Source organism: Pleurodeles waltl, chromosome 8 (assembly GCF_031143425.1).
Source record: "Pleurodeles waltl isolate 20211129_DDA chromosome 8, aPleWal1.hap1.20221129, whole genome shotgun sequence".
In the NCBI taxonomy this organism is placed as follows: domain Eukaryota; kingdom Metazoa; phylum Chordata; class Amphibia; order Caudata; family Salamandridae; genus Pleurodeles; species Pleurodeles waltl.
In genome coordinates this window covers 146,891,167-146,903,617 of record NC_090447.1, presented here as the reverse complement: position 1 = coordinate 146,903,617, position 12,451 = coordinate 146,891,167, and the positions used below count along the sequence as shown (strand labels likewise).

Genomic DNA, 12,451 nt, shown 5'->3' with positions numbered 1-12,451 from the left:
GCACTTTAGCACTGGTTAGCAGTGGTAAAGTGCTCAGAGTTCAAAAACCAACAGCAGGTCAGAACAAAATAGGAGGCAGGAGGCAAAAAGATTGGGGATGACCCTGCATAAGCAAAAAAGTCTAACAGTGTGATACTGAATTAGTATACTTGCTGGGGTGAGTCTTATGCTGACAACATTGTGCACCACCTGAGGGTGCTGGAAGGAAACATAAGATTTTTCCCAAGTGTATATAGTGCTAATATTGTTTTTAATACGTTTAGGCCTACTACTGCTAGTGATATTTCTGAATGTGATTTACGCTCAGATTTACATGATGTTCATGTTGTGTCCCTAATGTGTTTTGTTGAATACAAACTTTCTTTACATGTGAAGTCCCTTTTGCGATGCTCAGTGTATTTATTGGGCAAGATTACTGTGCCAATGCTTTACACATTGCGCCTGTGATAAGTCTGACTGCTCAGTGTCAAGTTATCCAAAGGTGAGCGCAGGTTATAAAGTGAGTGTAATCACCCACCCCTAATAGGAGTGCTACGTTCTGCCTGGCTAGGGCCTCGCCTCCTACGTAACCTGCTTCCAGGTGATCATTTGGCAGTTTGACTTTCCAGGATAAAAAACATGGGCTCCTTTATCGAGTTAAAGAAATGTGACAAAGATAAATAATTTAATTGTATAGCTCTTGCCAACTTGACTTTGTGTTGGGTAGGTATTGCAAATGTTCATGTTTCTGGAGCACATGCTAAATCTGGAGAAGGATCCGGTATCATTCGAGCCCCATGGTGGTGGAAATTCCATTTGTTGATTCTCCTCTGGATTTTTACGACAGTCACAAATCGTGGGATTTTCCTTTAACCCAAACTGAAAATCAACACAAAAGGCACACGTAGAATGGGTATTTCTTTGTTTTATGAAGTTCTCTTTTGTCTGTCAAAACCACCAGGACTCAGTCTGAAACAAATATCAGCTTGGCATTGAAATTAAATATCTGGTACCATATATGATACTATTGGGACGTCATTTAGACTTGGCCTCGAACCGCACACACAAACTCCCACTGCATACAAATTCTAAGCCAGTTTCTTGTCAGTTTCTTGCGTCCAGTTAGCCAGTTATATTTTACTGTAAACAAAAAGTAAGTACAGGTAGACCAAGGCAGACAGAGAAGTGAAAGTTCAACAATGTATATGGTGATATCAGAGCCCTGATAAGCCCAAAGTGTAACCTGAAAGTTGGTCCGTGAGTGTCTAGTTCAGACTCGCCTCGCTGAACTAGACACTCACGGACCAACTTTCAGGTTACACTTTGGGCTTATCAGGGCTCTGATATCACCATATACTCGACCACTGGAAATCTCCGTGTCTACATTTACTGAATTTACTGTCTTCTTGTGCCTCTGGCCGGACGGGCCCAGCCTTGATAAAGTCACTTGTGTGACGAAACACGTGTTGGCTGTCTCCTGTAAGACGATACAAACCCGTGAATAAAGACTCTACCTTTTACACCTGCCCGGAATCATCGTTTTACTCTTCGCCTTTGGATTCGTTGTACTTGGGCTCTACTTTCATCCCATGAACATTGTTGAACTTTCACTTCTCTGTCTGCCTTGGTCTACCTGTACTTACTGTTATTGTGTATCTTGATACACTAATCTCTGTGCCTACCTGGGTAGTGGGGTACCTGACCAAGAGGCACCTCTTTCTCTCATCCAACCTATTGCGTTACCTCAACAAGAATTGTAACGGAACGGAAGTGCGGCATTCTCACCACTCACTACCCGTGTCTGTAAACAAAAAGTGTTGGACAAGAACAAACGGTTTTATCTCATTATGTTGGTGCCCATTTGGCAAATATAATATTCTGTTTTGCCACCAGTTAGGGATTATAAATTTATTGGAAAAAACGAATTAAGATAGCTAACAACACTTACCCTGTTATGGGCATAGCGCTAAGACCAAGTGCAACAAAAATGGCCGCCCTTTTTTAATGCTGCTTCCTGGGCAGGCGCGGTTGTGTCTTGTGAGATCTCTGAAATTCACTTACTGTTTTCTTCTCTCTCTTTGCATAAAGATACTACAAGACCAAAGCGTGAATATGAAGTGGATGGAAGAGACTATCATTTTGTTGCCTCCAGAGAACAAATGGAGAAAGACATCCAGGAGCACAAATTTATTGAGGCCGGCCAGTACAATGACAATCTGTACGGCACCAGCGTCCAGTCTGTCCGATTTGTAGCAGAACGAGTAAGTTACCTATTTTCCGTTACAGTTTACTCTATCATTCCAGCCCCTGCTTTGTTTGTTTGTTTGTTTTCTATTTGCAACATCTATTCGAGCCTCTAAGCATACATAATACAAAATTAAATAAAACATAAAAAACATAAACTATATTGACTGAAATATTCTCATAAGGAATTGCAGTCAAAAAAGTAATGTAATGTTGCAATACCAGATATGTAGAAAATATGGCTCGTAAAGCTCCGTAGGCTTAAAAACTATTTGGCTGGCATGTCGTTTTGTTTTAAAGGGCAAACTAACTTCACACTGGCCCTGAAATCCTTCTATTTGCTCCTGTGAAAGAACAAGTGGCCTTAAAACACGTTGCGTCGTGCACAAGACACTCCAGGACCACTTACCGAGCTATGTTATAAATCTGATCGTCACTAGAAGCCTCAGGTCATCCAGCCATAGCCTGCTGGAAAAGCTGACCATTTAGATATTAGATTCACTCTTTTCACACTTAAGATTCCTCCCTTTGGAAGTCTCTTCCACCACAAATGAGTCTAGAAAGTGACTCAAATTCAGAAGATGCTCAAAGGCCTTGCTCTTCACCTTGGCGTGTACATATTTGTATCTTCTTCGTCCCTCTCTAGTTGTACCCCCAGTCCTGCCTAAGACTGCCTTCACCCTCTCATGCTTCTCTCCAAAGTTTTCTCATCATGCTGGGGATCACCTCTGATTTTGGGCACGTCCATTAGTCCTAGCCTAGCTCTCATTCACCTGGTCATCTTCGTAAGTATTCCATCCTCCTTCTACTGTATATACTTACTCTAAAGCACTCTAAGGCCACCACAGGGTGGTTATACGCGTTTTACAAAAAACACAAACAAAATAAAATAAACTCTTAGCAAAAAATATACCAAACATGCTGTAACTGTGTCATCACACCTTCTTTTTAATTTGTTTTTGCTAACAAAAACAAGTCACGGGGAAATATTAATCAGTATTGGTAATCTATCTGATAATTAGCACAGACTGTGCTATTGATGCTCAAATAACATCAGTAATATCATCCATCTCTATGCTACTCCTTTTAATTAACCTCAGATGGATAAAGCCAAACCCTTTGTTTAGCTCTTAATGGTAAATGCAGCAATAATGCCATGTAGAGGTAGCAGAATTTTCATGGAACATTACCATATTATGTAGCTGATGGACAATACCATACTGTAAGAAATTGGGTTATTAATTGAGAGAGATGGAAGCCACACTCAGGCAACAACTGCAACCCTTGTCAGGGTGAACCACAAAAGTCACAAAATTAACCTGTGCTTATCCGCCTAGTAGCTTGGCACAAAGTAGTCAGGCTTAACTCAGAGGCAGTGGGTAAAGTATTGATGCTTCACCCAAACAGTTATAAAGTGAAAACACAACGCAAGAAAAATTCCAGTTAAGAAAAATAGAGTACATTTTAAAAAATACAATGATACCAGAATGACAAAAATCCAAAGGTAGGACTGGAGATATTCAGTTTTAAAGTTGTAAATGAAAATAGCTCCTAAAGCATAAAGTGGCATTTGCAGTCATCTGGTCGCACTGGACAAAGGGAAATTCTGAAGTTCAGATTGACTACGATGGAGCACAGGTCGTATACGTGGACAGATTAGTCCAGCCGAAGAGTTACCCTCTTAAGTCAGTTGCAAAGAATTCCATTATCATTGGAGGAGACTGTGAGGAGCAGGCCGAGCATCACAGATGGTCATCACTGTAGTGCAAAGAGCAGGGTTGGTGTCATGAATGGTCCTCTCTGGAGTGTGAAGAGCCAGTCAGGTTGGAGCTTTGTGTTGACAGTCACTAAAGGATGTCATTGCTGTAGCACCAAGTGTAACTCTTGCATTTTTGTTTTGGATGATGGCGTGAGGAGCAGGCCTAACCGGAACTCAGCATTGATGCGTGTTGCAGGAGGCAGGATCTGTGAGCGAACCCTTTTCTTTAGAAGGAGATCTCACTGATGTAAGCCAAGGGTCCAGGACTTGTGAGGGACTTCTTGGGGATCAGGACTCACTCCATCAGAGCCCAGCAGTAGGACTCCAGGAGTCCAATTGCAGGTCTGGGCAGGTTCAGTTGCAGCAGGTCAGCTGGGCACTTGCAGGGATGCCTCTGAAGCCTACTTGTAGCTCACTCAGGAGGTGAGCCAACTGTTCCTACTAGTCACTCTGGGTAGCCTGGGATGAAGGCATGCAGTTCTAATCTTCCTCGTTAGACAGCAAGGCAGTCTTTCAAGCAGCAGGGCAATCTTTCCTCTGAATCTTCCACAGGTCCAGGAATGTTCTGAAGAGTCGGTCTTCAGTTCCAATATGTATACCTGGTGCCAGCCTTTGTATGGGAGATTCTTCCCTGTCCCACCATCTCACCTGGGTCTGGGATGTTCTTCCCCTTCCCCTGGTCAAGGCGCCAAACTGTCTGGGGGTGACAAAAGGCAGAGCATGCCTGGTGTCGGGATCCACTGTGTGTGCTGGGTGCAGCTCTTCCCCAGCCATCCTTTCAGGATGGCCTATCCTGTCTATACCAAAGCCATCTTTGTGTTAGTTTGTGTTACCCAACAGCAGAACCATCCACAGTCATGTGATCCAGGACCCTGGCACGAAGCACAGTTGGTTGGAACAAGAAAACCTCAACTTTCTAAAAGTGGCACTTTCAGAATTGTAACTTAAAACTGACTTCACTATTAAAGAGGATTAATTTGAGAGGAAATTGTATTTTTCTATCTGCTCCCAATTTAAAGTTAGAACGTATTAAAGACAATAAGATAACCAAGAATTAGTCAATGGGAGAGACATGCCTTACAACAGTGAAAAACAACTTTAGGGTTTTTCCACTGCCAGGACGTGTAAAACTTAAGTACACATGTTCTACTTTGTTTAATACAATGCACCCTGCCCAGAGACATTAGAGCCTACCTTATGGGTGATCTACATGTATTAAAAAGGAAGTTAGGCCAGTTAGGCCTGGCAAAAGGGTTGTTTTGTCAGGTTGAAATGGCAGTTTTACTGGATTACAGTCTGCAGAGGCAGACCTGAGGCATGTTTTAAAAGGCTTCTACTTTGGTAGGTGGCACAATGAGTGCTGCTGCCCACTATCAGCATTTAATTTACAGGCCAGGGGGACATCCACTACGATATTGTAGGAACTTACAAGTAAATTAAAGGTGCTAATTAGGTTGAAGCCAATTTTACCATGTTTTAGGGAGAGAGCAGGCGCACCTTAGCGCTGGTTAGCAGTTGTGAAGTGCACAGATTCCTAAAAGCCAACAAAGATTGGTTCAGGACTAGAAGGCAAAAACCCGGGTGAGACCCTGCAAAGAGGGCCAGGTCCAACCGATACTTAAGACTGGTGAATCTGCATCTTTAGGTATCTGCATTCCAGCAGCCATTAGCAGGTGACGATTCATTGCTTGGAAATTATTATGAGGTGCCACATTAATGGCCATGAGAAAGGAAATGCAAATTTTTACTACCTTGCTGCATTACCATCATATCAGAGGCCAGGTCATCCCTGCCACTGTTCAAATCTAGAACTTGTCTGGTCTCTGTAGCAAGAACCCAGGGAGCGACCCTACCAGCCTAGAACAAATACTGCTGGATTGTCATTTTTGAAACTGTGAAGCCTAATTCTGAATAACTACGCATGTTTGTATAAACTTCCAATATAGTGCGTATCACACCAAACCTAAATGATGGAAAAATATTGAATTCCGCTGTATATACAGCCTGCTTAACCCAACCAGCAAAGTACAGCATCCAAAGAAGCCCGAATCTCGCCATGCCTGCCTGACAAAGGTTCACAAGGGAGATGTCACCGCAGATGTCACCTCAAATTCACTGCTTCCAGTTCCATCACTACTCAGCCTGAAAGAAAAAATCAATCATTTTTCTACATGAGTGTTCCTATCATTTGGTTTTGGCTTCTTGAAGAAGCCATTACTCAGATTCTGGGACTGCATTATCTAAAGCTCTTGGCAGCTTTCAAAAAGAGGAAATGTGTATGCATCTATTTGGTGCAATCTGTACATGGAAATGTAGTGAACTCAACTACTGTTTTTTCCTTTGAAATCTACTGATGAAAATGATTACAAAATCAAGTGTGGTTAGATCTATTACATATTAATATGCAGTCTCACATTACAGTTTTACGGGGTAGTTGTAGTATTAAAAACACCTAACTCCACATTAGGTTTTCCTTTTTATAATGTGTCTTCTATGAGAGCTTTTCTAAACTATCTGAAATTGTCTACTGGATTTTCTAGACTCTGAGCCTTTCGCTTCAGTTTGTGTAAAAGACTAGGGGAGTCATTTAAATCACGGTATTCAAACTATACGTTTCATGTCCAGGAATTTTCAGCTCAGAACATCCCACCTGTGTAGTGGAAGCATGGATGAAAAAATCTGCAGCTGCATTTAGGTCCTACCCCTTCCGGCCTATTTGTTGGCATTCTCCACACCCCGTATCCTGCCTCTGTGTCTATGGCCGCCCTGACACTACTTCCGTTTCCGCCCTTATTTGTTCCAAAACGAGTTATGTAGCAGCCCGTAAAGCATCTTAATAAAGACATAAGCAACTGTCACTGCATTTGTCTCGCTATTCGACTCTGCTCCTCACACGCATTTTGTTCTCCATCAGACCCTAAATACTGGGTCTTGTAATCAAGCAAAGTCTTCAACGAACCACCTCTTCAATCCTAGAAACGCAATCCTAATCTTATTCTCCAGTGATTGATTTCCGGTGCAAACTGGGTGTGAAGTATCCACAAGTTAGTGTTAGCGCGTCAGAGCCTTAATAAGTAAACTTACAAGGAGACGCGTCTAGGTCGACAAACCTATGGACCGCATTTCGAGACTTCCCAGTTCGAAGAATTTTCTTGCATCATCAACCAAACAATATCAATAAATAATCATAATGACAATCACTAATCAATGAACAATCAATAAGAATCAAAATTTGAACACAACATGACCCTTCAGTCATGAATAACCACACCAGTTTAATTGAGTGTTAGGATATTTATTTCCCTATTAGTTACAATCTAATATCATGTCTATTAATCTCAATAGCAATAAACTCATCAGAAAACACTATTGATTTGCAATCAGAGCACAACTTAATCAATGCATAGACTATATTCATTCAATATTTAGGAACATCATTAATCTTAATCAATTTAGCAGTGTCTCATTAGTGCGTGAATCAACAGAGCAAGATCTCAATCATTTGTCTATTTGCACAAGGTATTAGTGACGCCTTAACTATCCCTCGAATTAGCATTAGCATGTTGGGCTTCATGCAAAACATTTAGTGAACACAAATTTAGAAAACATCTAAACTACGGCCTCTATCAAAATAGCAGTTGGTACCTAGAAAGAAAAGGGCAAACAGTCAATCACAATTTGCATTGGATAGTTACCAATCCAACAGATCAGCAAGCAGCGTCAGTCTTCGTCCTCAGGACATCAGTCGATTCACCATCAGCTGAGATAGGACAGGACAAAATCTCAGGATAGCATAGCTAAGGAACGGATTACTTCCCTCAGATGGAGGAGAAGTTATCTTCAGGCAAGAATGGGGTAGAGGATGGTTTAAAGTGACGGAACAACCAAACTAATACATGGCAACTAGCAAAAGTCACTCTAGCAAAAGTCTCATAGCAAAAGTCACTCTAGCAAAAGTCACTCTAGCAAAAGTCTCATAGCAAAAGTCACTCTAGCAAAAGTCACTCTAGCAAAAGTCTCACAGCAAAAGGAATGGCAAATGGCAATGCTAGAAGTCCCCGTTTTTCCTTGGGTCGCGCTGTTAAATCAAAACTGTCTAACTGTTCCCTAATTCCTCATCGGATAAAGTTTGGTGCATCATTATCTCTGTCCAATCATTTGGTAAACACCTTGCTAGAATTTTCCACAGTTCACAGTTCCCACATCACAGATTGGTCCACGTTATTGACGTCTTCAACGGTTGGAATGTCAGGTAGAAAATTTTACACTTTGTGCTCCAGTCAGTGTCTTCATTGTCTTCTCCTAGGAGAGTTAACCTTGCACATGTTACAAATTACACTGTTGCATCTAGCAAGAACATCGCCTTGAGCAAACCGGTTCTCATGAGAAAGAATTTACTACGGCTACACACATATAGCTCCCTGGAAAAGTACAGCTTTGTGTCCTTCAGGAAAAACAGCACACTACACTTTAGAAAATGCAATTCAATATGAGGCCAGACAGCTAGGCCCAAGCCCTTGCTAAGTTAAAGCCCTTTTGTTAAATGAAGCTAATTCTTAACACATAACCCTAAGTATGATATACTAATACAAATTCAAACATTATTACATAATAATTCAGAATTAACAAGCCTTTTCATTAGACTTCGTATACATTGGTAACCACTCCCCGTGGGCACATTTCAAACGCGTGCATTATTTTCTATGTTAACACATTTTCTATGCAGCTTTATCACACAATATATTGCAAGTTTTCGTATTAATATTGCTTTTAAAAGACACACTCCAACATTAATACTTGCATTAATTAGGCACTATCTGCTGTAACACCCCCCACTCCCCACTTCACTGTTACGGGCCAAAGGTGAGGGTGCATAAGGAGGAGACGACCGCACATAGCAGCTGTTACAACCATCAGCACGAGTGCAGTAACACTATTGGTGTCTCTCCCCATCTCACCTCCATCCTCTGGCAGATTCTTCCAAACCTGTAAAATGGCTAAGTTGTATACGTACATACATATAAAGGGTGCAATATAATTTTGGAGAAAGTGCATGGATCTGCTGAATTCTTCTCTATCTCTGCTTTGCCGTAGTAGGATTTGCACAGTTTCTCCATTTCTAAGTGTGAGGAAAGACATTTATTATATGGCCTTGTTGTGAGACTTCAGATTTGTTTGAAAACCCTTAGCTCAATCCTGGGTAAATGTGGCTCTGAGTAGTTAGGCTTTATCGGAGGAACAGGTGTAAAGCATTAAGGAGTACCAAAGCAGTTGAATAAGAAAGAAACAAGAATCAATAAAAATACAACCCCAATGTACACAAATAGGTTGTATTTTTATCTTTAAAAAGATGCCACAACAATAATCCACTAAAGGGTTCCAGAGATATGACTTTTAAAACAACAATAAATCACGGATTTTTCACTGATAACAATAAATCATTGTATTGAACAGCACTCGCAGTCAACTTTGCAAATTTTGCAACACTTTTATAAAGTTGTAAACTACTATCCTAACCAACTCTGGCTGGGAGAGAGTCAAAGGGACCAAAGGGGCTTAGTTGAAGAGTTACCTCACAATCAAAACAGTCTCCAGCCCAGTATCAGGCTCCATGAACGAACCGTCATAGATTTAAATGGAGCGGTCCTGATGCAAGGTACACAAGATGACGAAGATGCTGAAGGATGCTGATCTAGTGACAGGTGTCTTCCTTGGGCTCTTCCTTGATCCACGAACACGGTGGGCCAACTTTGCCCACCTGGGTGATGTCCCTCGAAGTCTGGCAGAAGTCAAACCAAAAACCAGTTGCCACTGGTCGAATGCAGAAGTTTTAACGGGCAATAACGTCCGTGGTGGGTAACCAAACTGCACTCTGACAACTCTCCTGGGTCCAGCAGACTCAGGTACAACTTTTGAGGGTCGGGACTTGGACCCCCAGGCTGCTTGTTGGTGGTCAGTGGCGTTTAGGCATTCTGGGCTACCAACTCACCAAGGCAGGCTTCTTCAGCTTTTGTGCCCCTTTAGCTGTTTCAGGATGTCAGCCAACTGACTCATGGAGTTACTTCTTCTGTCTGAGGCTCATAGACAAATTTACTTTGAGCAGGGTACTACTGGCACAGTCCTGCCTCTGCTAGCCCAAGGGGCAACAGATGTAGTTCAGACATAGTGCAGCATCCCTTTGCTGGGTCCAGGGAATAAGAGGGCAGTCCTTTTTTGGTCCATTCTTCAAAACAGATGTGATCTCGGGTCTGGGTGCCAGGGGTGTGAATTGTATGCCCATTTTGTGCCAATTGGCTACCAGGCCTCCTCTTGCCTAGTGATGATTTCCTATAAACAGTGGCATCTACCTAGCCCAATGCACTATTATACCCACTCTCAACATGGCAGAACCCTTCTCTTGATGTGTGAAACTCCATAGCCTATCCCAGAGATGTGGCTACCTCAGGGCTACATGACCACTGAAAAAACAGATTAGTAGCAGCTTCCTCTCTCTGTCTCTGACAGCAACCTGTGTGCAAGAACAAAAGAGCAGCCCCTTCCTTACGTGTCCACCATGTGTTCTTCAAAAGTGGCTTCACCTTTGAAGCTTGCTTGTTGGGCTCACACCCTGTTTGGCCTTACTGACAGGGAGAGGTCACACCTCTTTCAACAGCAGACCCTTTGTGTTCCTACCTGAGATTCATTCAAACTGCCCCTTCCCCCCACTTCCCCCCCCCCCTCCCCGGAGGGCAGAAGGCTGTCTCAAGGCCTGCAACCGTAAATGGTCACAGGAAAATGTTGGGCAACAAATAGTTTACTTACTAAAGTTGCAGGTTGTCCACGTTATGTTAAATATGAGCATCAGGTTTAATGCAACAATTTTATTGAGTCCTTAGAGACCAGTAATACCTAAATGTATAAAATTTAGTGGTACCATTCAGAAGTTAGCAATGCTGAATTGCCAGCATGCAACTCTGTACTCGCCAATGGCGCTACTAGCCTACTATCCTTTCTACAGTAAAAATTAAAATGCAGTGTTTTTACTGTCAGAACATGTAAAGTTAAGAATAATGTATCCACATGTTTAATATGATGCCGCTGCCTCTGTATGCCTTTCTTATGGGTGAGTTATACATATTAAAAAGGAAGGTTTGGGCTTTGCCATTAATTTAAATAGCAAAGTTGAGTTAGCAATCAAAAACTGCCCTGGCAGCCAGCAAGGGCAAGCTGGAATCATACTTTGCTTTGTCACACTGATGGTAGTCAATAAAAGACATTTTGACTTAAAGTCCCTGGATACCCCTGGTAACATATACTAGGTACTATAACCATGTTAACATGTCAATTGTGGTTCAACAAATCAGATGTAACTTTTAAGGGTCAAAGCAATGACACTGAGTTCTGTTTAGCAGAACTCAGTGCACCTTCAGAGTCGAAAAACCAGCTGTATCAGTCCATAGCTTTGGGGATGATCATGCAAAAAAGAAGCATTTTCTTAACAAACGTTTCAGTTGATTTATTATGCTATGCATGGTCCTGATGAAGACCCCATCTCCTTATAAAATAAATGAATGTAATGCCTCATCAAACATTCACTAATTGTATTTTGCACTATTAATCAGGGTTGCAGCTAGAGGACACATTATAAGTTCGGCGGCTGAACTGCCCAACTCCAATATGGCTGTGGGGAGGCAGCCGTCAAGCCGGCGGCCTCACCATCATCTTATTATGATGTTTCTGCCGGGCTGACCAGCAGAAACATCATATTACAATGTTCCTGCCAGGCTGACCAGCGGAAACCGCGTGGTGGCATTGGTCTCAGCTAATGCTGTTGCACACAGCACCCTCAGAATGCGCACTGTCTGTCGTAGCAGACAGTGCGCATTCTGAGGGTGCTGACAGGCTGCCATGTAGTCGGCAGTGCAGGAGCCCCCTGTGGTCCCAACTCTGCCTTTCGGGCAGCCTTTCCATGGTGGCGATCCTACCATGAAAAGGTTGGCGGAAAGGAAAATTGTGATCATGACTTTCACCGCCGCCAACCCATCGGAATCCCTAATCCTGGCAGAGGCAGCGGTCTCCTAGCGGTCCAACCTCCAGGATCATAATCTGGCAGTTGGACCTGCAGGATTGTGGCAGTCGGACCACCACCATGAGTTTAGTGGTCTTACGACCACCAAACTCGGAATCAGGCCCAAACTTCTTATCGTGGAGGATGCATTTCAGAATTGCTCTAAATTGTAAAATAGATTTATCAACAAATTATTTCAAGACTCCAACATCCATAATTAATTTTAAGAAAATATTGAAAAAAAATCTATATTTTACTTTGTTTTAATGCTGATGAATGTGTCTTCCTTAATAAGGCACCCAGAAAACTCATCAGTCATTGCTATGATATATACATACATTCAGTAACTCACTCAAAAGGGAGGACATGAAATATGCCTTTAAAGCTTTATTCCCATTTTCGTGTTGCAGTGCAAATGCAAT

General features: G+C 42.2%; 1 protein-coding gene across 4 annotated transcripts in view; it reads left to right on the top strand.

The window, feature by feature from the left end:
• LOC138249824 (disks large homolog 2) overlaps window positions 1–12,451 on the top strand; it is a 3,298,389-nt gene that overhangs the window by 3,214,361 nt on the left and 71,577 nt on the right. For all 4 annotated transcript variants that reach the window (XM_069203950.1, XM_069203947.1, XM_069203948.1 and 1 more), the window contains one exon: window positions 2,068–2,240. In XM_069203950.1, the coding sequence (XP_069060051.1) occupies window positions 2,068–2,240 (173 nt within the window). The remainder of the gene's footprint in view (window positions 1–2,067; window positions 2,241–12,451) is intronic.